The sequence below is a fragment of the Eulemur rufifrons genome, chromosome 9 (genome assembly GCF_041146395.1).
Source record: "Eulemur rufifrons isolate Redbay chromosome 9, OSU_ERuf_1, whole genome shotgun sequence".
In the NCBI taxonomy this organism is placed as follows: domain Eukaryota; kingdom Metazoa; phylum Chordata; class Mammalia; order Primates; family Lemuridae; genus Eulemur; species Eulemur rufifrons.
The window spans coordinates 20,147,968-20,173,846 of record NC_090991.1 but is presented as its reverse complement, the minus strand read 5'-3'; the positions used below and the strand labels follow the sequence as shown (position 1 = coordinate 20,173,846).

The 25,879-nt window shown below is 39.8% G+C and overlaps 1 protein-coding gene and 1 pseudogene across 1 annotated transcript in view; both read left to right on the top strand.

The window, feature by feature from the left end:
- Positions 1-25,879, top strand: part of MYO1D (myosin ID) — a 324,487-nt gene that overhangs the window by 190,723 nt on the left and 107,885 nt on the right. The window contains exon 20 of the mRNA XM_069482282.1: positions 3,912-4,025. Within this exon, the coding sequence (XP_069338383.1) occupies positions 3,912-4,025 (114 nt within the window). The remainder of the gene's footprint in view (positions 1-3,911; positions 4,026-25,879) is intronic.
- Positions 11,534-12,128, top strand: LOC138391355 (methylmalonyl-CoA epimerase, mitochondrial pseudogene; annotated as a pseudogene).

Below are 25,879 nucleotides of genomic sequence, written 5' to 3'. Positions count from 1 at the left end.
AGAAACAAGATGAGGTCTTACTGAATACTGAGTCTATAATCTAGTTTTTCTTTTACTTTATGAATTTCAGTGGAAGAAAATAGTGTTTCTATACCATAACTAAATTAAATCCAGGATTTACATATATGTATGTAGAATTTTTTTACTCTGCTGTTTTGATATAGCTAAATTATGTAACCTAAGGCTTTTACTTCACTTGATGTCCTCCCACTCACTCGATTCATGTTTTAAGGATAATTTGAGTTGCTTAAACAGAAGGTAAAGATTTTTCATGTGCTCTCTTTAGAGATTACATTTTTTGCACATAAAAGAATGTAATATTTCTAAACAGAGCTTAAAAACAATTGTTGCTGTGAGGTTTTTGTTTATTGTTTTTTAGATTACTCATGGACATATAAAAAGGAACATAAGTAGGGCCTACTTGTTGTGACTCTGGAGTGACCTTGTGAAATTATGTAAAAAGCTTTTTTAATCATATTCTTTTTGCACTACAGTCATATATTTTTCAATATGATTCCACAGAAGATGAGGAGCATGACTTTTACTTATTATTCAGTTTCTATTTTAGATGTTCTCTATTCTACATATTCTAAGATTGACATAAACGATGATTAGTGTTTTCCAACATGAGTTTTGCAGAACCAATGCTCTTTTGAATATTAATAGGTGTTTGTTGAAAAAGGGTTTCATAATTAAAAGTATTTTGGAAATACTCGGTTAAACATGCTCTGTAAGTGCAGAATTCTCAAAGCCCTTAATATATTCATGGATTATGAATATCCTAGTGGAGGCTATGGTTTACAGTGTTTCTCAAACCAACTTGCCCGTGGAACCCTTTCTTTTGCAAAGCTCCACATAAGGCCAGTGTTGTGCAGAATAACTTAGAAAAATGCTGATAAAGAAGCCCTTCACGTCCTTTGCCCACTTTTTGATAGGGTTGTTCGATTTTTTCTTACTAATTTTCCTGAGTTCTAAATAGATTCTTGTTATCAGTCCTTTATCTGATGTGTAGTATGCGAAAATTTTTTCCCATTCTGTAGGTTGTCTATTTACTCTTGTGACTGTTTCTTTGGCTGTGCAGAAGCTTTTTAATTTGATCAGGTCCCATTTATTTATTTTTGTTGCTGCTGTGATTGCCTTAGGGGTCTTCCTCATAAATTCTTTGCCTAGGCCAATGTCTGTAAGAGTCTTACCTACATTTTCTTCTAGAATTCTAATAGTTTCTGACCTAAGGTTTAAGTCTGTTAACCACCGTGATTTGATTTTTGTGAGGGGTGAGAGCTGTGTGTCCTGTTTTAGTCTTCTACATATGGATATCCAGTTTTCCCAGCACCATTTATTAAATAAGGAATCTTTTCCCCAGAGTATGTTTTTTTCTGCTTTGTCAAAGATTAGATGGCTATATGAGGATGGTTTTATATTTGGATTTTCTGTTCTGTTCCACTGGTCTGTGTCTCGGCACTTGTGCCAGTACCAGGCTGTTTTTAGAACCACAGCCTTGTAGTAAAGTTTGAAGTCTGGCAAATTAATACCTCCCATTTTGTTTTTGTTGTTTAATATTGCTTTTGCTAAACGGGGTCTTCTCTGATTCCATACAAAGCGTAAAATTATTTTTTCTATGTCTGTGAAAAAAGATGTTGGTCAAAAGAAGATATAAAAATGGCTAACAAACATATGAAAAAGTGTTCAACATCTCTAATCATCAGGGAAATGCAAATCAAAACCACAATGAGATATCACTTAACTCCAGTGAGAACGGCCTTTATCAAAAAGTCCCAAAACTATACATGTTGGCGTGGGTGTGGAGAGACAGGTACTCTCATACACTGCTGGTGGGACTGTAAACTAGTGCAGCCCCTGTGGAAAGCAATGTGGAGATACCTTAAACAGATTCAAGTAGACCTACCATTCGATCCAGCAATCCCATTACTGGGCATCTACCCAGAAGAACAAAAGTCATTCTATAAAAAAGACACCTGCACCCGAATGTTTATAGCAGCACAATTCACAATCGCAAAAATGTGGAAACAACCCAAATGCCCATCGATTCATGAATGGATTAGCAAAATGTGGTATATGTATACCATGGAATATTACTCAGCTATTAGAAATGATGGCGATATGGCATCTCTTTGGTTCTCCTGGAGTGAGCTGGAACCCATTCTATTAAGTGAAGTATCCCAAGAATGGAAAAACAAGCACCACATGTACTCACCAGCAAACTGGTTTCCCTGAGAGCACATTTGGGATTCACACCAATAGGGTATTGGACAGAGGTCAGGGCTGGGTGGAAGGGATGGGTGTATACCTACTTGATGAGTGCGATGCGCACTGCCTGGGGAATGGACACGTTTGAAGTTCTCTCGGGGGGGGGGGGGGGGGGGGGGATGGGGTGGGGGGAGGGGAGGAGTGCACACCTACATGATGAGAGTGATGTGCACTGTCTAGGAAATGGACACAACTAAAGCTCAGACTCGGGGGGATGGGGAGGCATGGGCAATGTATATAGCCTGATCTTTTGTACCCCCTTGATGAGCTGAAAAACAAACAAAATAAAAATAAAAAAAAAAAAAAAAAGAAGCCCTTCACTCACCTACTTTCCAGTCTTCTGACAAGTGCCAGTCATCTGTTATGGCAAAAACTGTTGCTATGAGAAGTTATTTACTAAGAGTAGTAATTATTTCACCACATAGACTTTCTTTTACTCTTAATTACAGACACCATTTTTTTGTCGAGGTGAAAACTGAAAAAAATGCTTTGGTTATCAAGGAAATGTTTAGAGAATTGACTGATTTCTAAAACTATGAGGCAAAAGGGAGAAGATTGAATAAAATTCAGACTAATATTTGAATATTAGTTTGCTATATGCTATCCTGAGTAACCTAATTTAGTTATCTGAATATCCTACTGAAGCTACCAATATTTTTAAATTAATCTCTAACTTCTTTGATTGCATCTTGGAAATAACTTGGAAGAGGGGTTAGGGGATATAAATATCTCACAACTATGCCTTCTATTCTAGTTGAAGAGGGCTTTTTAGGTCTTTATTTTGTTTATTTTGTTTGCTTTCTTTTTCCTTCTAGTCACTGAAAAATATGGCATTGCAGCAGTTTGAAAATTTTTAGTGCTAGATACCTTGATTGAAATATTAATACCTCGAATGTTTCAAGTCTAAGATTGAACATCCTAATTAACAAGAAGCTAACTACTTATTTATAAAATGTCCTGTGGTTAATTCTGTCTCTTAGGAAAAAATTTATCTTTAAATGTGGATATTCTCTGATCCACATGATCCTCTTTCTAATAAAGCAGCACTCTACAGAAACACGCATACACACACACACACATGCACATACATACATACATACATACATATTTTCTCCCACTCTCATTATCTAGTTTTATTTTCCTTATGTAATTCTATGAAATTAATTTTACTTACTGGTTTCTTATCTGTCTCACCCCCATATACTAGTCTCAACTTCTTATTATAACCAAGGGCTTCATGTCATTCCTTTGCGTAAGTGGGTTATGTCTTTTAATTATTGGGTTATATTAGTTTTTTATATATTCTAGATATAAATCCCTTATCAGATATGTGACTTGCAAAAATTTTCTCCCATTCTGTAGGTTTGTCTTTTCACTTCCTTGGTGGTGTCTGGGTTATATGTTTTTAGTCCTTTAATTCTTTCATGGTTTTTCTTTTTCCTTGTTAAATTGTAAAATTGTCAGATTTCAATTGCCAAATTCCACAAATCTGGAAGCTGCTACTCCTTTTAGATCTTTATTGCATCCATTACAGTTGCCATACATGGTACATTTCTACTACAGAATCTGTCTCCGCTCAGCCAACTTGATTTCATTTGTGAAGAGATATTAATACTATGGTTTATTGGCTTGTTCTCTTACAGGTGAATCGATTTAGTAAAGTGGAAGACCGAGCAATTTTTGTCACTGACCGTCACCTGTATAAAATGGATCCCACTAAACAGTACAAGGTGATGAAGACTATCCCTCTGTACAACGTAAGTACATCGTGCTTCTCTCTGAATGAAAGATTCTTAACCTGCTGCTGGTCATGGACCACTAATGTGTTGATAACATGACTTCTAGGATCTTTGGGGCTTTAGGAAGCCCATGAATTCCTGAAATTTTATGCCAGTCTTGTGTTTTGTACAAATGTACAGTTTTCTGTAGATTCAAAGCTTCCAATAGATTAATGAAGATATTTTTTTAAAAGTGCAAGTACTATGGATTCTATGTGATCATTCTCTTTTCCTAATCCTACTCGCTGCTTAAATATGCTGGCAAATAATACGTTTTTGTATTTATTTTCATAAAGTTTGTTTTTCTGTGGAAATGGAATCAGGTAGAACAAACAGTAGGGGATTACTTTATGAAAACATTACTGCTCTTTTAAATGTAAAATTTATGCTGCTTCCAGAATTCTTTTCACAATATATTTTATACACATTTAATTGCTGATTGTATGACCTCTGATCTAAATCAACTCTGTTCACTATAGCCAGAGAGTTTTCAAAATCTGTAATCATTTTTTATTTGAAATATGGAATTTGGTGAGTATGTCCTTGAATTTCAATATGAGTTGCTCTTTTTTGAACTTTTCCTTCTTAACGGAATCTGCTTTGCAAATGACTGTTTATTCTGATCCTTCAGAAAGATCCTGCTGGACTATGGGATCTTTTCATGTGTCAGGTGATTTTTCTCTGTTTGCTAGTTCTTAAAGAGGGAAGTCTCTGTTTATCTGGTACTGGGATCTATGAGGAGTATTTAGAAATTATTTTAAATCCTTTTGGTCTCTGCAGAAGAGAATAGGAAACATATCGTTTTGAAGTTTTTATTTTATTAAATCTGGGGTCCTTTTGGTTGTAAGGTATAAAGAAGGCCAACTGTTCCTGGTTTTGCTGAATGATTTGGAATGCCCTGATACGGGGTTGATATTTGCCATCACTATGCACCCTCCCACACACATCACACATACACACATGCCTGCACACACACACACCACACACACACTTTTTTTCCTTTCAAGAGAAAGGCCAGTGGGTTGCAGCTAAGAAGAAAATATTCTAAGACACTTTTGATCATATATAGTTTTCTTAGCAAAGATGTATAATCTTCTATCTTAATCACAGTTTAATCCTAAGAACCCTGCAGTCTTAAAGTAGGAGACGAAGGAAGATGAGGGAGAAAATCATATTTTGTCAAAGTCTAACGAAGTATAGAATCAAACAAAATAAAATGTGGTATGTATGTGATTTCTTTCCCTTCCTTTCTATTAAGAGGAGATCCATCAGGCACATGATATAAATGCCATATAAGTAGTTAACTCTTTGAACCGAAGTTATTTTCTCAAACAATCTTCCTTTTTCATGTCAACTGGTTTATGTTATAGTCACTATTTCTCTTCATCATCATTATCATCATTGTCAATATTATTAGTAATGTCATATAATATAAAAATTAACAATGTTTTTTTATTTTTTTAAGTAGGACGTGGAATTATAAGCTTGTAAACAATGTTTAAGTATTGCAGTAAATGTAAAACAATGTCAATGAGATGAATACACATTGTCACAGATACCCTCAGCGTTTTGCCCGCATTCCCTTGTATCCCATACCGTTTTTGTGCACACCAGCCTCGTTTGTAGCCAACATCTTTGTCAAAAGGCTGCCCTCGAGTTGCCAGAACTCACTTTGCCCTCACTCGCGGAGGCTGGAAGTGCCCAGCCACTCAGTGTGTAATGGGGGTGGGGATTTAAGTACTCCAGCTACATCATTCATTGGCCAGGATAGTTCCATGCCGTCTCACCATTTCCTAGAGCTTCCCTGAACGAGTAAGCTGCAGTTGCCCACGGTGGCGGCTGCCTCCCCTTCCCTGAACCACCTCCCCACTCCCTTGCCAGTGTCTCTGCACCTCCCACACCTGCTCTGCATGCTCGTCAGCCTTCGTCTCAGGCTCTGCTTCTGGGAGGAGCTCACATCAGAAGGACAGCGACGTTTTCGGAGGGAGCAAGTTGGATGGGGTAGAGGACTCCCAACTGAATCTATATATATTTTTTTTTAAGTCTCAAGCAAATATGGCAAGATATTAATTCTAGGTGATGGAGACATGGATATTTGTTATATTATTCTTTCTACTTTTTTCAGTATGACTGAAATATTTTGAAATTAAAGACGAAGTTTAAGACAGGGAGCCTTTTTTAAAACACGATGATGCTAAGAATAGTGTTGGAGAAGCTGGGAGAGGAAGAGGGAAAGTGATTCCAATTTTAACCCTGTTGAGTTTGAGGCACTGGTGAAGCTTACAAGTATACTTTCCATAGGTAATTGGAAGTCTAATTCTTTAGAGTAGGAAAGAATTCAGCAATTAAGATTAAAATTTAAGAGTGGATCCATGTGTAATTGGAGGCTGAAATGATGAGTGTAGAGGGAGAAAGGGGGTGGATTATTCAAGAACATCCGCAGTTAAGTGGTGAGAAAAAGAAAAATCACCACTGAAGGAAATGGAATAAAAAGCAAATTTCTTTATGGTCCTCCATTTTCTCATTTCTTTTTTAATGTGCTAAGTAAATTACCTCTAATTTCCCTCAGTTCCATAAGTTTATGAATCATTCTAGGAAAGAAAAGAAATATGGAAACACAATGTTGCAGAATCAAATTAAAAAGTTTTCAGAAATCAGAGTAGTCAATAAAAACATATAGCTTAGGGTACCCACCCTTTTCTCATTCTCCTCCTTGCATTTCTCCTTCTATAGGAGCTCCTTTCCTGTTTTAGTTAGGCTTTTCTGACTTGCAGCCAGATACCAAATATTATCTTAAGTAATGTTTTGTTTTGTTTTGTTTTTAATAAGGATATACATGGTAATAAGGGAAAGGAATCTAATGGAAACCCAGGAAATGCCATCATTCTGGTTTTAAAACAGCTCTAAGGGAGCTCTTCAGCCTCCTCTACAACCTGCATGTGGCATAGTCTAAGTTTCTGCCCTTCTTGCAGTCTCTACTTCTCTTTGTCTGTCTTCTCACTCACAATCACCTTTTTCTTGGCAGACAGCATGGGTCAGCCCTGGGCCAAGGTCTGAATCAGCCAACCCAAGAAACCATTAGAGTTTCATCCTGCAGGAACACATTGAACAGCGTCTCAGATGAGGCCTCACCATAGCAACCAATGCTGCGTGATCCAAATGGGTACTTTTGTTCTTGTCAAACACTTGCAAATCTGTGCATAGTGTTTTCTGGTATGACTTGGATAATTCCTCCTATTCATTTTGGGCATAATTGATCTGTTCCCTCTACTATTTATGACAGTTGTCTTTAAGCTCAAGCCACATTTGGACCTTGGTCACAGATCATGCTGCATATTGTGCTGAGTCATTAGGTTTTCCCAGGGGAAAGGAAAAGGAGTGGGGGGGCGGGGGATGCTTTAGACAGGCCAGGTTCTCCAGGAATCCTCGGTCCCTGGACTCTTCCCCGCTACCCCCACTTCTGTCGGCAGGATCCCAGTCTTTGTCAAACAGGACCTAAAATCATGCTCATGAGCTCCCAGCATGGGTGAGAGAATTCAGCTGATGCTGCAGTTTGGCAACGCGTCTAATCAGTTTCTGAACCTAGTCTTCACAAGTGCTCTCAGTGCAGTGTTCCCTCTGTTTCTTTAGCAGTCACAGCCAGGCAATGTGGGACCAATATTTGTTGCTTTCCTAATGCACTGTAAAACATACTCAACCAGTTCCCCCATCCTTAATCTCCTAATGCATTGAACTTGTGAAAATCAGCAACTAAGTGCCCCAGCTTCTCAGCTTCAGTGGATGCAACAGCCATCCCCCGCGGGTCACCAGCAATAGGTTAATTAACATCTTTACCCCTTCAGACCTTGTGCTGCTGGGTGGAGAGATCCTCCTCTGCTCCTCCTTGTTGAGATGCTGTAGCCAATTGCACAACCCCTCTGAGAGTTGTTTCTTGCAACACCCTGGTGCTCGTTTCTTCCTGCTAGATCTTGAGTTGTAATGAACAGAGACGTAAGGGTGCAAGTAGATAGGCGGGGTGGGGGATTCTAAGTTACACATGAATTACAGAGAATGGCAGTCTAGAAATTAACTTCATTTGGGATTTTAGGCAGCTGTGTATACAAGATTGTCTGATCACACCCTCAATGACTAAACCACTCAATTCAAATAATTACTAAGTGTTCATTATGTGCCAGCCACATAGGTATTAGGGACACAAGTGTCAAAACAGGTAAAATCTCTGCCCTCATGGAATTTACATTCCAGTGGAGGAAAGTATATGTGTGCATATACATACACACACGTGCACATATATATATACATACATACAATATAGTTCATAGAAAGTGATAAAGGAAAAATAAAATTAAGAAAGAAGATAAAGAGTGTGAGAGGTGTCGTAATTTTATACAGGGTGATCAGGCCTCACTGAGAAGTTGACATTTAAGCAGAGACTTCACAGAGTTAAAGAATGAACCTCACTCTGGGAAGCCGAGGCGGGTGGATCGCTCAAGGTCAGGAGTTCGAGACCAGCCTGAGCAAGAGCGAGACCCTGTCTCTACTAAAAATAGAAAGAAATTACCTGGCCAACTAAAATATATATAGAAAAAATTAGCTGGGCATGGTGGCACATGCCTGTAGTCCCAACTACTCGGGAGGCTGAGGTGGTAGGATTGCTTAAGCCCAGGAGTTTGAGGTTGCTGTGAGCTAGGCTGACGCCACGGCACTCACTCTAGCCCGGGCAACAGAGTGAAACTCTGTCTCAAAAAAAAAAAAAAAAAAGAATGAACCATATATGTACTTGGTGGAAAAGTTTTGTAGACAGAAGGAACAGCAAAGGCGCAGAGACATGAGTGGGGAGAAAGGAGCCTTCTGGGAGGCTGGACATATTTAATAACTTGATCTGGTGGTAGTTTCACAGGTGTGTACATACATAAAAACTCATCAAGCTGTTTATTTGAGATTTGTGCACACTAGTGTGTGCATGTGATACCTCAGTACAAAGGGGAGGAGGATGAAAGGAAAGAAGAAAGCAAGTTACCTGTGAAGGGTGGTAGGAGGAGGCTGTAAGTCAAAGAGGAAAGTGAAGCGAGTGAGGTAAATGGTCGTTCAAGCCTGGGGGAGATTTGGGCATACTTAAAGACAGTGGTATGTGACCCATTATCTATCTATCGTACATTACGTGAAACTTGTTTTGGCAATGTTTGCCTCACATCTGTGCAAAGAAACCTGCATCCCCACGTCCTACATTGAGGGAGGCAGCCCTCAGCTGTTCCTCGGAGGGGAGAGGCGGCACTAACTAAACCAGGGCACCGTTGGCTGGCAGTGACCTGAGGGAGGCCCTGGAGTGAAGATCCCTTAATTGTCCCTGCAGTTACAGACCCCTCCGTGTTCCTAATATTGATCGCATGTGCTTTTTCTCGTCTCTCCCAAGATCAGTTTGCTAGAGGTCTGTCATTTTTATTGATTTTGTTTTTGTTCACCTCTGGTCTTGTTTATTCTTCTCCGTTCTTTAGGTTGTTCTTTTTCTAGCTATTTTTAGTTGGGGCCTTAACTGCTTTAGTTTTTAAATTTAGCTTGAAACAATACACTGAAGAATGTAAATTTGTATTTAAGAATGGTTTGGGCTGAACTTCACATATTATATGCAGTTCTTTCCCTGTTCACTTCTAATTATTTTGTCATTTCCGTTGTGAATTCCTCTTTCAGTCATAAGTTGTTTCATAGTCTGTTCTTTAATCGTCACATTGATTGTGGTTTATATTAAGAGTACGTGTGTGTGTGTGTATGTGTGTGTGTGTGTTTTCTGCGGGGGAAAGGCCATCTTTTCCCCATGGTTCTTCATTGCCACGTTTGTCATAGCCAAGTGTCCATGTGTCTCTCCCTGGTTTCTCTGCTCTGTTCTATGGGTCTATCGGTTATACTGTGCCAATTACTGCTTTAATTACTGTTGCACAAAGGTTTTACGAACTCTAAAATTACAATAAATGCCCAGATCCCTCCTTTCAATTTCACTTCTTCCCAGCATAACACTCTCATTTGCCACAACCATGTGAAAGAGAGCCAGGGATGTTGGCAAAGGGAAGCCCTTCAGAAGGGAGAACCTCCTGTTTACCCACAAAGTCTCATGGCTGTGGGAGTCAGTCAGGTACAGAAGTGAATGAGGTGCGTACCCCATTATGCCACCACTTCACTCCAGGTGGTTACAGCCATGCTTGAGTCCAGTGTGCCAAAGCTTTGGGTTTGCCTAGAAAAATCATAAGTCTGCATTTTACATAAGTTCTCCTGGTTGTTAAGTGTTATGAACTAACATTAAAATGCCATGAAGCCAAACAGAACATATCTGTGGGCCATCTTTAGCCCCAGGCTACTGGTTTGCCACTGTTATTAAAAGATGTCTTGTTTCGGGGCATCTATAATCCTGGCACTTTGGAAGGCCAAGGCAGGAGGATCACTTGAGGCCAGGAGTTTGAGACTGCAGTGAGCTCTGATCATGCCAATGCACTCCATCCCAGACAACAGAGCAAGACCCCATCTCTAAAAAAGATAATAATTTTTTAAAAAGGAGGTCTTAACAATTGTTATTCTAATGAGCTATAGCCAGACTCTTTGGCCTCCTCCATGCCAAACTTTTAAAATTCTAAAATCTATGTTATGTTTTATTCTGGACCGTATGTAGCAGACATAGACACTAACCATTTTCACACTTATAAAGAGCTATAATTGGGTGCAAACTTTAGAAGAATATATTTTCTACTTCAGTTAGCAAAGAAGTAAAGAAATAAAGGAAATCTTTGATATGCATCTCTTTCCTAACTTGAGAGCTTTCTAGTCGCTCAGAGTTCACTACTAAGTCTATCCCTCTGACTTTTTTTTTTTTTTTTTGAGATAGGGTCTCACTGTGTTGCCCAGGCTGGAGTGCAGTGGCAACATCATAAGATCAGTGCAACCTCAAACTGCTGGGCTCCAGGGATCCTCTTGCCTCAGCCTACTGAGTAGCTGGGACTACAGGTGCATGCCACCAAGCCTGGCTACTTTTTCTATTTTTTATAGAAACAGGGTTTTGCTGTGTTGCTCAGGCTGGTCTCGAACTCCTGGCCTCAGCAGTCCTCCCATCTCGGCCTCCCAAAGTGCCATTATAGAAATATGAGTGTGAGCCACTGTACCCGGCCCCTCTGACTTTTTATTATGAAATTTTTCAAACTTATAGTGAAGTTGAAAGAATAGTGCAGGGAACACCCATGTGCTCCCCACCTAGATTCAGTAAGTGGATTTTTTTGCCATATTTGTTTTATGGCTCTCTTATGACACTTCACCACTAAAATACTCGTGTATGTATCTCCTGAGAATAAGGATATTCTCCTTTCTAACCACAATACCATTTTCATGTCAAAATTAATATTTCTGCAATATCATCTAATATCCAGGATATATTCATATTCCCCGATTGTTCAAAGACTGCCTTTTAATCCCATTTTTTAAAAAAATAGAATCTTGCGTTTCTCACGATGGCGTGCATGCTGAAGGCAGCGGCTGCGGAAGCCGCAGGGCTTTTTTCCAGACTCCAAAGTTCAGTTCCCACACTGAGAGCTTTTTTTCACATCACAACCCTTGCATCAAGTGTCAGATCCTGTGTGGAACTTGGGTAGACTCAATCATGCAGCCATAGCAGTGCCAGATTTGGAAAAGGCTGCAACATTTTGTAAGAATATACTAGGGGCCTGGATAAGTGAGGCAGTCCCTCTTCCCGAACACGGAGTATCTGTTGTTTTTGTCAACCTGGGAAACACCAAGATCGAACTGCTTCATCCATTGGGAAGTGACAGTCCAATTGCAGGTTTCCTGCAGAAAAACAAGGCTGGAGGAATGCATCATATCTGCATTGAGGGGGATGATATAAATGCAGCTGTGATGGATTTGGAAAAAAAAGAACGTCCACAACCTAAGTGAAGAGGCCAAAATAGGAGCACATGGAAAACCAGTGATTTTTCTCCATCCTAAAGACTATGGGGGAGTCCTTGTGGAACTGGAACAAGCTTGATTTATATTTGCAAGAAACTAAGTTAATTGACCTGAAAAAGCCTATCAAACACTATCAAAATGTACTATAGCCTTGAGTCCTTCACTGCTTTCATCACTTAAAAGTGATTTGGAGAAAACCTTGATTACGAAATATTTAGGGAACATTATTAAAATCATATGCATAGAAATAAAAAAAAAAACACAGAAGCCTATCTAGGTTCCCATTTAGAAATCTAGGAGTAGAATTATTCCACCATATGGCATTTGGTAGTTACATCTCTTTGGTTTCTTTTAGTCTAGAATTGTACCTGCATACACGTACATCCCCCCTTTTTTCCCATGATGTTGACTTTTCAAAACAGCTTTATTGAGGTATAATTTACTGCTATGGGCTGAATTGTGTTCCCCCAGAATTTATATGTTGAACCTAACATCCAGTACCTACCTCAGAACATGACTGTATTTGAAGATAGGATCCGCAAAGAGCTAAATTAAAAATGAATGTAGGCCCTAATCCAGCATAACTGGGGTTCTTATAAGGAGAAATTAGGACATAGACACCCACAAAGGAAAGACCATGGTGAAGACTCAGGGAGAAGACAACCATCTACAAACCAAAGAGAGAGGCCTCGGAAGAAACCAAGCCTGCCAGGACCTTTATCCTGGACTTCCAGTGTTCAGAACTGTGGGGAAATACATTTCTGTTGTTTAAGCCACCCAGTCCGTGGTACTCCGTTATGGCAGCCCTAGCAAACGAATATATATACAAACCATAAAATTTACCCATTGTAAGGCATAGTTATTTTTTAGTAAATTAATGCAGTTGTATAATCGTCACCATCACCCTAGAAAGTTCTCTCGTGCCCCATTTATTCTAAATCCCCAGTCTCATCTTCAGCCCTGCACAACCACTGATCTTTCTGTGTCTATACTTTCACCTTGTCTAGAAATTTCATGTGAATGGAATCACACAATAGATACTGTTTTGTGTCTACCTTCCTCTCCTTAGCATAATGTTTTTGAGGTTCATGTAGGTGGTTCTGTATATTAGTAGTTTGTTCATTTTATTGCTGAGTAATATTCCATTGTGTCTCATACCATATTTTGTGTCTCCATTCACTAATTGATGGGCATTTGGCTGCTATGTACATTCACAGGTCTTTATGTGGGCTTATGTTTTTATTCTTTCGGGTAGATATCTAGGAGTGGAATTATCCCATTATGTGACATCTGTTTAACTTTGTCAGAAACTACCAAACTGTTTTCCAAAACAGCTGCTTCACTTTCATTCCCTCCAGTGTATGAGAGTTCTAGTTTCTCCACATTCTCACCAAAACTTGCTATTGTATGACAATGACTTTTTAAAGAGTCTAGGACTCATCTCGTCTCAATTCATCTGTTTCCTCATGGTTCATTTAACTTAGTCTCCTATTCCTTGCATTTCATATAAATTTGAAGTTGTCAGAAAGTATTAATTTTATTTGAATAGTATGCATCCACATAGATTATACCTGTATCTCAACAAAAACTGCTCCTGTACAACTAACTCCACCATGTAGGTGATCTTTGGAAAACGTTTCATTGTGGCCAAGCTGTTACGATATTGCCTTCACTGAAGCCTATATTTCTAGCTGCCTGTGGAATTGATCCCGTGTTTTCTGTGAACAACTAGAATTTAGCATAAAATCTAAGATAAATATTGCCATCAAATAGTTACCTACTAATAATTTGCCCATCACTAATACCAGCTGTTATTTTTATTTGGGGTTTTTTTTCCATTCTCTTTTCATAACCAAATTATTCCAATATCTTATCTGCTTTTGGTATATCATACATATTTCTACAACTATTACCTTGTGCCAAGCTTCCACCACACCAGGATTGTTTTGATCGTCTTTTCTCTCTCTTGTTCCCACTACCCATTAGACAGAATTCTCCCTCCTTAAATGTAATAAACTCATAGCTACTGAAAAAATTCTTGCCAGACACATTCCTTATTTTATGGTATCCCCCCTATATTAGAACTTTTTCGTGGTTCCTTTTGTGTGCTTTTATCAACTCTCCAGAGGTTGTGAAGGCTCAGGTCGTGACATCCAGCTAGGTGAGTCTGTGCACCATCTCCAGGGACCCGGTGACCCCACCTGAGGTTGACGACAGTGCCCTTGCCAGACCTCATGGGTTTGCTCCCTGCCCTGCCTTTAGCTGAAAACTCGCTTCCTCTACTAAGTATAAAGTTTTTTCTTACTTAGTTTTTCCTCATCTCTTGTGTATTCTGTCTTTAATGTTAATGTATTTTTATTAATGTATAATTATCTTGCTTTATAAAAATGTCCTTGCCTCTGCCATATTTATGAAAACAGTTTTCAACTCCCAGAGCACCCAGAGTTATGAGGAACTGCCATCCTCCATCCCTTCCCTTCCTGAGCGCTGCCTGCTGTGGATGTCCTCCTGGGGCACAGCCCACTGCCACTCCCACTGCCACCTCCCTCCTTCAGAGCCTTTCCCTACACCCTGAGCCACCAGCTGGTGGAGTGTGACCACCGCTCCCTGCCTCACTCGTACCACCTGTCAGGGCTTCTTGCAGCTCAGCCACAGAATTTGGACTTGACGAGTGAGGGTCTTCCACTCTTAGATGGTCAGTGATTGGCTGAAGAGGCCTATCGAGGATTTTTGTTCATAGACTCTATTTTTTAGAACAATTTTAGATTTACAGAAAATTTGAGACAGTAATACAAAGGGTTCCCATATACCCTGCACCCAGTGTCCTCTATTATTGGCCGCTTATGTTAATATGGTATATTTGGTACAGTTAATGAACCAATATTGATACACTGTTATTAAGTAATGTCCATTTACTCCAATTTCCTTGGTTTTTATCTAATGTCATTTTCCTGTCATATCCCATCTAGGACACCACATTACATTTAGTTGTCACTTCTCCTTAAGCTCTTCTTGGCTGTGGCAGTTTCTAAGACTCCTTGGTTTTGATGACCTTGACAGCTTTGAGGATTACTGGTCAGGTATTTTGTAGGATACTCCACTATTGGGATTTCTCTAATGTTTTTCTATGATAAGACTGGAGTTATAAGTTATTGGGAGGAAGACCACAGAGATGAAGTGATATTTTCATCCCATTGTATCAAGGTGCAACATGATTTATGACTGGTGATATTAGCCTTGATTACCTGGCTGAGATAGTGTTTGTCAAGTTTCTCACTGTAGTTACTCTTTTTCTCCCTTTCCCCTACTATACTCTTTTGAAAGAGGCCACTATGTGCAGCCCACACTTAAGAAGTGGGATTTATGCTCCACCTCCCTGAGAGCAGAGTATCTACATGAATTATTAGGAATTCTTCTACATGAAAGATTTTCCTCCTCTCCTCCATTTGTTATTCAACCATTTATTTATTTCAGTATGGACTCACACCTATCATTTTGTATTTTGAGTTATAATCTAACATACTACCTTATTTATTTTGTTATTCAAATTGTTCCAGTTGGGGTATTGGGAGCTCTTTCAGTTGGCTCCTGTACGCCTTTGACATACCCTATATATATGGGTGTGGGTGTGTGCGTATTGACTACTTCCTGGTTTTCTGACACTACAGGATGCTCCAGGCTCATCCTGTCCCAGAATCAGCCATTTCTCCAAGTATCCCTGGTTCCTTTTATTGGGGAATGGTATTAGAGACCATGATCTGGGTAGAAGAAGTGCTTGTTGCTACTGGGGTTTCATTTCTTTTAGGTCCTTTCAGCGGCACAGCACAGAAATAGATGTGTGTAAACTAATCTGTGTTTATACACATCTTTATAAATATTTTCATATGTTACCATCTTTATATTAAGTTAAACATGAGTTCATACTGATGTCTCCAACTCTAATCCATTACCACATGGATCAGTCTAGCCTCCTCCCCTTGCCTATCTTTAAATTCCTAGTCCAAAAGTGAGAAACCTGGTTCCCACCATCCACAGTCCATTTACCTAATTGCTCATTCCCAATATATATGTATAGCAGCATCAGAATTGTTAACCCTGTGAGGCACAACTGTATCGACTAGAGTACAGTGCTCTTGTGCACTTCCTTTTGCATTTAGTCTTATTCCACTCATTTCCAAAGTTACTTAGGTCAACCCCTTTTCCTGCTATTCTCTTTGGTGAGATTGTTTCATATCTTTAAATTTAGTTAGATTCTCTTGTCACATTCTGCATTCTTTCCTGGACTCCCCCAGCCTCCTAATATTTTTTTTAAGTTGCCCACATTAAGATTCACTCTTTATGTTGTCAGGTTCTATAGGTTTGGGCAAATGTGTGGTGTTATGTATCTACCTCTACAATATCATACAGAATAGTTTTACTGCTCTAAAAGTCCCGTGTGCATAACCTACTCATTTTTTCCCTCTTTATCCAAAACCCATGAAAACCACTGACCGTACTGTCTCTGTAGTTGTGCCTTTTCTAGAATGTCATATAATTGGAAACATACAGTCTGTAGCTGTATGATTGGCTTCTTACACTTAGTAATAGGCATTTAAGGTTCCATTCTATCTTTCCGTGGCTTGATAGTGCATTTTTTATCAATGAATAATACTCTATAGTTTGTTTATCCATTCACCTATTGAAGAACATCTTGGTTGCTTCCAATTTTTGACAATTATAACTAAAGCTACTATAAACATTTGCATGCAGGTTTTTTGTATGGACACAAGTTTTTAAATCAGTTATGTAAATACCTAGGGTGCTATTGCTAGATGATGTGATAAGACTAAATTTAGTTTTGTAAGACCTGCCAGTTGTCTTCCAAGGTGGCATTATCATTTTGCGTTTCCACCAGCAATGAAGGAGAGTTCCTGTTGCTTTGCATCCTCACCAGTATATGATATTGTCAGGGTTTTGTTGTTTTTTTTTTTTTTTAATTTCAGCCATTCTAATAGGTGTATAGTTGTAGCATGTATTTTTCTATTACCCTAAAATATATAACTCAGTACACACTGGTGTCCAATTAATCTTTGAGAATCATCTTTCTACTCCCTGTCATTAGTTGGTTTGTGTTCAGGAGATAAAGATTAATATTTATGTAAGCCTAAGCAAATATAATTAAAAGATAATTTTAGTACCTTTTTCCTCCTTCCATTAGCAAAAATTATTCAATCACTTTAACATTTAGTGATGGTTCAGTCATTCACATAGGAAAGATAAAAATAGGAAATCATGACGGGTTTTTAAGAATATTTTCAGTAAACACTGTTCTCACAAATGGCATGGTCAAATAATTGTAAACAGGAATCTGAAAATGAAACATTCAAGTTACAGGTGACCCCTTTAGGAGCTACAAAAGTGACTTTCTGTTTATGAATACTGCATATTGAAGTCAGGGTTTCAGCCGGCTGGAATCTGCATTATTGTGCAAATTAGTGTCACCCCCTTTGCATTACTCTCCACACTATATTTGTAGATTGTAATGTACAATTAAAGCATTAGTTCCAATACAGTTGTCAAGAAAGGTTAAAATTTTTACAGGGGGTGTTGGGGTCAGAATTTCAATGTTTTGTAAAGCCAGGAGACTTGTGGTTGCTCAGGCTTGATATGGAAAACAAAGGCAAGAAGTAACCTACATAATTCGTAATGTGTCCAAAACTTTGATCACAACCTCTTTAAGAATCATCCTAGAAATCACTATAAATTGGTAAAAAAGATTGCTCCCCATGGCTGAGGCATGTTGCTTGAATAAATGCACTTCTGCCATTCAAGTTCATGGGGACATTGGTCTGCCCAAACCGGTGACCATGGAGCGGGTTGCCAAGACTGAGTTTAATTTGCGTAAACATAAAATCTGTTCACTGGTTTCGAGGGAGACCACATAAACTGAAACATTTAACCTGACCTCAGCTGGCATTCTTCTTCCCCTTCTTTTGTCGGTGAATTGTGTTAGCTTTGCCTGATCTGTTGGTTTGAAGAATGTTTGAATCTGTCCATTAATGTTGTTTTGATATAGTCCCTTTTTATCAGTATGGGCTTAATGGCTAAGGAAGTAGCCAATTAATTACACAAATACCTCCTCTAGTTCTGTGGAGAATACAAAGCAAGCAGGGGAGAGAAAAGAGACAATTATCTGAACTGATGTGACTGTTTTGTAAAGGTAAATGGATTGTGATTATGCCAGGCTTCATGCTTTGTTACTCTATTTGACGTGACTTGCTAGACAGGTATCCTTTCGTTCGGAAGAGAGATTGTCCTTGTAATGTGTACGGGATGAACCCTGCTGAAATCTATCCGCCTGCCTGCTCTACTCCCCATCACCATTTCTAAAGCACCCTACCCTCCTGGCAGTGTCCCAAGGGAAGGCGTTTCCATGGTAACCTCAATGGAGGCAGTCAGCTGACATCTGGCACCTCCTGTGCTGGTGTGTGCTAGCCTTTTCCCCTCCCTCAATCCTCCCTCAGCCTTTAAACTATATTTATTAGTCCTCTTTAATGGAAAGTATACAATCCCTTCATGTCAGTGGCACTCAGGTTTATTAATTTATTTAGGTAATAAATTTACCTTCCTAATTAATTCTCTACAGGTCCTGGGAGCTATATTATTTTGAACATCTTGTGCAAATGTTTGTATTTCTGCCTATGATAACAAAGAAAGTTGCTTAGCAAAATTAGATATTTGGAAACCTCTGTTCTTAGAAAAAAAATGATGTCTATATTAAAGAGAAATGTACAAAATATAGATGTTAAGTTTTCACTTTAATTTTTTGAGAATTTTTTTTTGTATTTTGATGGCTTCAGCAATGAATAATCTTTTCCCTCTCCTTATAATTTTTTTAAGCACTCAATAATTTTACTATTAGATTTGAGTGAGCCACTTGGTTTTAAAATACTTCCAAGAAATGTGACATCTAAGCCACATGTTCTCTCTTTTTTTATTAGTAAGAGAGAAAGAAATCAGAATTTCAGAGCTCCTCTGTTGACTGTTTTCTTGACATGTGTTCAGAAGTAAATGCCTTTTATTATACTGGGTTAGAGACCACTGTTTATGCCAAACAGTTCTAAAAAAACAACGATTTATTTTTCCTTTTTTTTAATTTTTTATTTTATTATTATTATTATTATTTTGCTTTACATGTGCTAATATCTGACCAATAAGCAAACCAGTCTATATTGTCAAAAGTCAGTGCACCTAGCCCGGGCAACATAGGGAGACTATGTCTCTATAAGAAATTTAAAAATTGTTTAATAGCTGGGCATGATGGCACCACCTGTAGTCTTAGCTACTCAGGAGGCTGAGGTGGGAGGATCGCTTGAGCCCAAAAGTTGGAGGTTATGGTGAACTATGATTGCACCACTGCAGCCTGGGCGACAGAACAAGACCCTGTCTCTAAGAAAAATCAAAAATAAAAATCATTGGTGCTTTCAGGGACAAAGTAGAGTCCATTTTCATCATTACTATACCATACTTGAAAATGACTATTACCATTACTACACTTGAAAATTCAATTTCAAATGTAAAAGTTGTATCAAAACAATAATCTTTAGGGTCAATTTATAATTCCTTTAAAAAGCTATCTTGTTAAAGAAACACAAAACCTTTTAAGAACTAAAGTATGAGAAAATTAGTACAATACTATCTTATTTATCCAGCGGTCAGATTGCTAACAGCAAGATCCTTTTAAAACAAAGCCCTACACAGAGACGTATTTATGGATGTGTGTGTGTGTCTGTGTGTGTGTGTGTGTGTGTGTGTATATATATATATATATATATATATGTAAAAGCTCTACATTTGCAGAAATAGATGTCACTAAGCTGAGCCAATAATAGGCTTCCTTTTATACAGCTGTCTTATCAGAGCTATCTTTTATGCATAAACATTTTTAAGCACCTGCGATGTGCTGAGCATTTGGCAGGCACTGGCAGTGCAAACATACATCGTGCAGTCTTTGCCCACAAGACCTGAGGACCGATGGTGGGGGAGGGAAGCGCGCCAGCCTGTCAGGCAAGGCGCCTGGGATGCTCACCATGGCAGCCCTGTAGGTGCGCAGCACAGTGACACATTGCTCTCAAGAGGAAACTGGTATTCAGAAGCGTGAAGCAATCTGCCCAGGTCTCAAAGTCCTGGGAACTGTATTATTTTGAACATCTTGTGTAAATGTTTGTATTTCTGCCTATTATAACAAAGAGAGTTGCTTAGCAAAATTAGATATTTGGAAACCTCTGTTCTTAGAACAAAATGATGTCTATATTAAAGAGAAATGTATAAAATACAGATGTTAAGGTTTCACTTTAATTTTTTGAGAATTTTTTTTTTTTTTTTTTTTTTTTTTGTATTCTCAGGGAATGGAGTTGGGCTTCACACCTTTGTGGGCTTGGCCTAACCCCCAATCCCAACAGTCACCTGCAACCTGCTGCCTCCCTTTTATGTCAAATAACACATAAAACTAGGAGCTCTGACTTGGGGGGAAAGGCGGTACAGGAGCAATGTATGTAACCTGCAATTCTGTATCCCCCATAACAAGATGAAATAAAAAAAAAAAAATAACACATAAAACTAAAATCCTGTATTGAGGGGAAAGAAATAACAGAACTAACATTTGTTGCATGTCTAATGCCAGGCATTTCTCAGGTGATTTCGTCATACTGTATCTCAATCATCATGGGAATCCTATGCGGGAAGCAAATATCATTTCATAAATGAAGAGACCTATTCTTGGAGAAGTTGGTCACTAGTGCAAGGTTTCAGTACAGGTTTTTCCAACCTCAGAGCCCAAGGCAGTCACAAAATTAGGCATCCTCTGGCTTAATCGCCAACATTGTTCTCTATCTTTCTCTCCCATTTTCCTTATTTATGTGAGTCTTTCTTACATTAATAATTGCTTTCTAAAATATTTAATCTTAACCTGTTGAGGATAAGTGACTTATAGGCCTGCAAGAAACTGAATAATCAAGACGAGAGCGTGTGTTGGCCCTGTTCTGCATATCAAGGGCTCCCAAGGTATAGTCCATTAGGATATGAAAAAGAAAAAGTTTTGCTTCATTTCTGTTGAGGCACTGGGGGAACCCAGCACCTTTGAAGAGAGCAGCCGTCATGTACTTCTATTTGCACAGCTGTTTCTCTCAATTGCAATCCCGTCTTTTCAAAGAAGAAACATGTAAGGAAAGGTACTATGGTCTCAGGAAGGCCATAAAAAATGTAGTGCTTTTATTGCTAAGCTGATACTTAGGAGGTTTGGATTTGATTTTATTTAGTTTCCACTTTTAAAGTCAAGTCACAAATGTTAGTAGATTCTTTCTTGGGGGTTCTCACTTTTAGCTGCGCATTGGAACAGCCTGAAGAGGTTTAAAAATTTCTGACACCCGGGCCATCTATTCCAGACCAATAAAATGGAATCTGTGCAGGGAGACCCCGGCACCAGCATGTCTTAAAGCTCCCGTTGGTGGCACCGCATAGCCAGGGATGAGAACCACTGATCTGACCATTCTGTTTCCCGAATTTATTCACTTTTGTTGTTCTGGCTATTTCTTAGAAACGTTTGTTAAAAGTTGGACTTGTCCCAAAATTCAATTCTGGCATTAGATTTTTTTTTCCCTCACTTATGTGTATGTATGTCTATGTGTGTGAGAGACAGAGAGTCCTGTGGTCTGAATGTGCCCCTCCCCAAATTCATATGCTGAAATCCTAACCCCGAAGGTGATGGTATTAGGAGGTGGGGCCTTTGGGAGGGTTCTGCCCTCATAATGGGAGTAGTGACCTTAAGCAAGAGGCCCCAGATAGACCCTCACCCTTTCTGCCACGTGAGGGCACAATGAGAAGTTAGCAGTCCACAGCCTGGAAGAAGGCCCCCTGGCACCCTGATTTTAGACTTCTAGCTTCCAGAACTGTAAGAAATAAATTCCTATTGTTTATAAGCCACCCAGTTTATGGTATTTTGTTACAGCAGCCCAAATGGACTACAAAGATAGATGGAGAGAATGTTTCTTCTTCCTAGAAAGCCTCATGATCTCACAATCCAGATCAAAAATTAAATCTTTTTTTAAGTTGCTGACCATGGTTTGATGTTTGAGGACAGTCTTATCAAAAGATTTTCCTTAAACAAGAGCAGTATAAGATTTTTTTTAAAATCACCTATATTTGATGATTTTCATCCCTTATAATGGACATCTACATGTTTTGTCTCACCTGACACACACCCCCCACTACCACCAGTCACTGGGAAGCGGCCAACACTGGCCTTGGACTCGCAGGCATTAAGTAAACAAGTTCATTTCTTTGTTACTGGTTGAGGCCACAACAAACTTGCTTTACACAGAATTGTTATGATGAAGCTCTGCACTACAGGGAGAATCTGAGTTTCTAATATTAATATAACAGACATTAGGAGGATTTCATTTTACTGGGATTATATCTAAACAGAGACCTCTTTACAGTGCGGCATGGGTAGGGGTATGTCTCTCAGGGGCAAGTACAGTTGACGAGTGCAGGGTCCTCTCCCCGACTTTGCTGAATGACTGCTTTGGCTCCTGTGGAGGGAGCAGTCATCCTTCTTAGGAGCCACCTGCGACATCTGCCCTACTCCCTGCTCTTCCGTGCTCTTACCACTCCATCTCATAGTTTCACAAAGCTTGTTGGGTTATAAAAATATCTCATATTGCAGTTAAATATCATTACTCTATAAATGGCAAAAGACAAAAGAGAAATCATATCCCAGTGGGTCTGGCAACAGAGGTGTTAGGATATGTGGGAGCATGTGATTGGTTATTGAATTCATGCCCCATCTTAACAGCAGCACCCACCTCAATGGAATGTTGAAGCCTGCAATGAGGCCCATGAAATAAGCCTGAAATAATGCATGTAAAGTCCTTAGCATTCTTTCTGTCACATAGTAAAATGCTCAATATTTAGAAGCTGCTCTTAGCCCCCTTGCAAATTGGCAATCCCGTCCCTGTAGAAATTAGGGGAGTTGGACGAAGTCAGACTTCAGTGCCCTCGCTGTTTATTCTTTGTTCTTGATTTTCATTCTGCCTGGAGTGTTCTTCTCCCAGATAACTGAATGGCTTCCTCACTTCATTTAGGTCTTGGCTCAAATACAACCTCAAAGGCTTGTCTAGAGTGATACCCTCAACTCCATCCTGTCCCTCCCTCTGTCTTTAGACTACTACTTTATTCCTCCTGGTGGACCTCGTTACTGCCAGTCGCCGTGTACAGCTGGTTACAGTCCGGCTCCCCCACGCCCCATTAGAGCATAGACTGCGTGAGAGAAGGGGCTGTGGATGCTCTTGTTCCCACAGCGCTGCCTGCCGCATGGTACGTGCTCAATAAGTGGGTATTGATGATGCGTTGGGCGGGGTCAAGACTGGAGACCGGAGAGCAGTTAAGAGGCTGCTGCTGTAACCTGTTAAGAAATTACAAAGGCCTGAACTGAAGCAAGGAAGTACGAGTAGGGGGAAAGGGGCCACATTCAAGAGCTATTTCAGTGGTAGAACAACAGGCCTTGGGGGTGCTGTTGCCTCCCCAAGATGGGAAGTGTAGGAACAGAAGCAGGGGTGTGGTAGGAGAGTGTAGGAATAAGTTCAGTCTTAAATGGGTTTCATTTGAGGTGAGGCCCAATAGACAGTCGACTGGAGAGCAATCCGGGATGGAGACTGTCTTAGTTCAGGCTGCAATAACAAGATACCACAGACTGAGTGGCTTAAACAATAGGAATTTATTTCTCATAGTTCTGAAGGCTGGACAGTCCAAGATCAGGGTGCCAGCCAGCATGGTGGGGTTCTGGTGAGGGCCCTCCTCCTAGTTCACAGCTGGCTGCTGCCTTCTTGCTGTGTCCTCACATGGTAAAGAGAAGCAGCAAGCTTTCTCCTGTCCCTTGTCATAGGGCACTAATCCCAGGATGAGGGCTCCACCCTCAGGACTTAATCACCACCCAAAGTCCCTATCTCCAAATACCATCACCTTGGGAATCAGGGCTTCATCATAGGAATTTTGGGAGGTGACAAACATTTGGTCCATAGCAGAGACATAGATTTGGAAGCTATTAACATGTGGTAGCTGAAACCATGAGAGTCGACGAGAGCATGGGGGTGGAGGCAAGGAGAGAAAGGGGAAATTCTCTCTAAGGTAACCAGTAAGAAGAGGGCTTTTAAGGATGTGGTTAATTAAGGGTGGGCTCAGTAAAGAGGAACACACATGGGAACCATCAGTGTCTCTGAGCAAAGAGAACCCTTTGACTCACCCATACCTTTTCTGTCATTGTACTCCACACATCCAGTAAATTTTGACAGTCCACTACCTGCCAGGTACCAGGGAAATAAAAATGAGAAGACACAGCCTCTGCTTATTGCTTAGTGAGTGAGGGAAATGCAGAAATCATCACAGCGCTCACTTCAAGGTGAGCTTGCAGTGCTATGGGAGGGTACAGAGGAGGGTAGAACTGGCTTTTCAGGATGAGGAAGGATATCAGGGGCTCATACATACAGGTTGAGCATCCCTAATCCGAAATGCAAAATGCTGCGAGCGCTGACATGACATCACAAGCAGAACATTTCACACCTGACCTCACGTGATGGGTCGCAGTCATATCACAGGAACACAACACAAAGTTCATTCAGCGTCCCCAAGGGAAACATAAAACTACCTCCAGGCTATGTGTATACGGTATATATGAACTGTAAATGAATGTCGTGTTTAGACTTGCATCCCATCCCCAAGATAACTCATTATGTAGGTACAAATGTACCAAAATCTGAAAAAATCTGAAACATTTCTGGTCTCAAATATTTCAGATAAGGGATTCTAAACCTGTGTGTGCAAACCCTTGTGCATTTTTGCACTGAGCGCTTGTGCTTTTTTCAGATTCCTGAAGGGTTGTGTGCTCCAGTGCTACTGACATTGCAGACAACAGCTTCTCAGTGCCGTGATGAGGTTTGTTTTTTAGGAAGCTAATGCTAACAGCATTACAAACATGTACTGAAACGGGAAGAGGCTGGTGAAGTAAATACCATTTCAGGGGCTCTTGGAATAATCTCAACAGATACATTGGCACCAGAAGTGGAGAGAAGAGATGAGACGCGAGAGGTTTCTGAGTTATTCTTAATTAACGTTAACACTTTTTGGAATATTTTCTATGTGCCAGGCACATAGTTTTATTTCCTACAGATATTAACTGAGATAATTTTTTCATCCTCCCTATAAGAAGGGAAGGAGGTAGTATTAACCCCATATTAAGGTGAAGAGACGGAGGCCAGGACTTACCTGAAGATAAAAAGTAAGAGGCAGAGCCAGGGCTGGAGCCTGAGTTGAGAATGGATGAGTTGGGGAAATTAAGGAGCTCTCCTCTTTGGGACTTGGGAGGTGGTGTGACTGGTGGCACTTTATTGGAATAGGAACCTGAGAGGGAAGAGAAGTAAGGGTGATGTGATGCGTGTTATTTTGTCCAGGTCAAGTACATGGCCCCATGGGCCCTCCAGGGGATCCCCGTTTGTGCTTTCCCTACCAGGCAGAATTACCCATCTAGAGCTCCAGAGAAAGGTCTAAGCTTGACACTGACGTTTGAGGATTATCAGTATTTTAAAGAAAGGGAAACTTGCAGTCTCTTCTTCCCAAACCCAGCCCATGTTGTCCACCCTGTGATGTGTGCCTCCTGGCTCCTCAGCTGCAGTATAAACTCCCGAAGGAGAAGCCCACATTTTCTAATTTGTTTGCCTGTGTAATCTAGAATACAGAGTTGGGACTTCCAGTTCTGAACAAAATGAAGTTGATGCATTTCTCTCTATCTGTCTCACTAAATACAGCTAAGAACCCTAGACATTATATTATAAAAGAATCACAAGAAGATTCTGAAAGCTGGG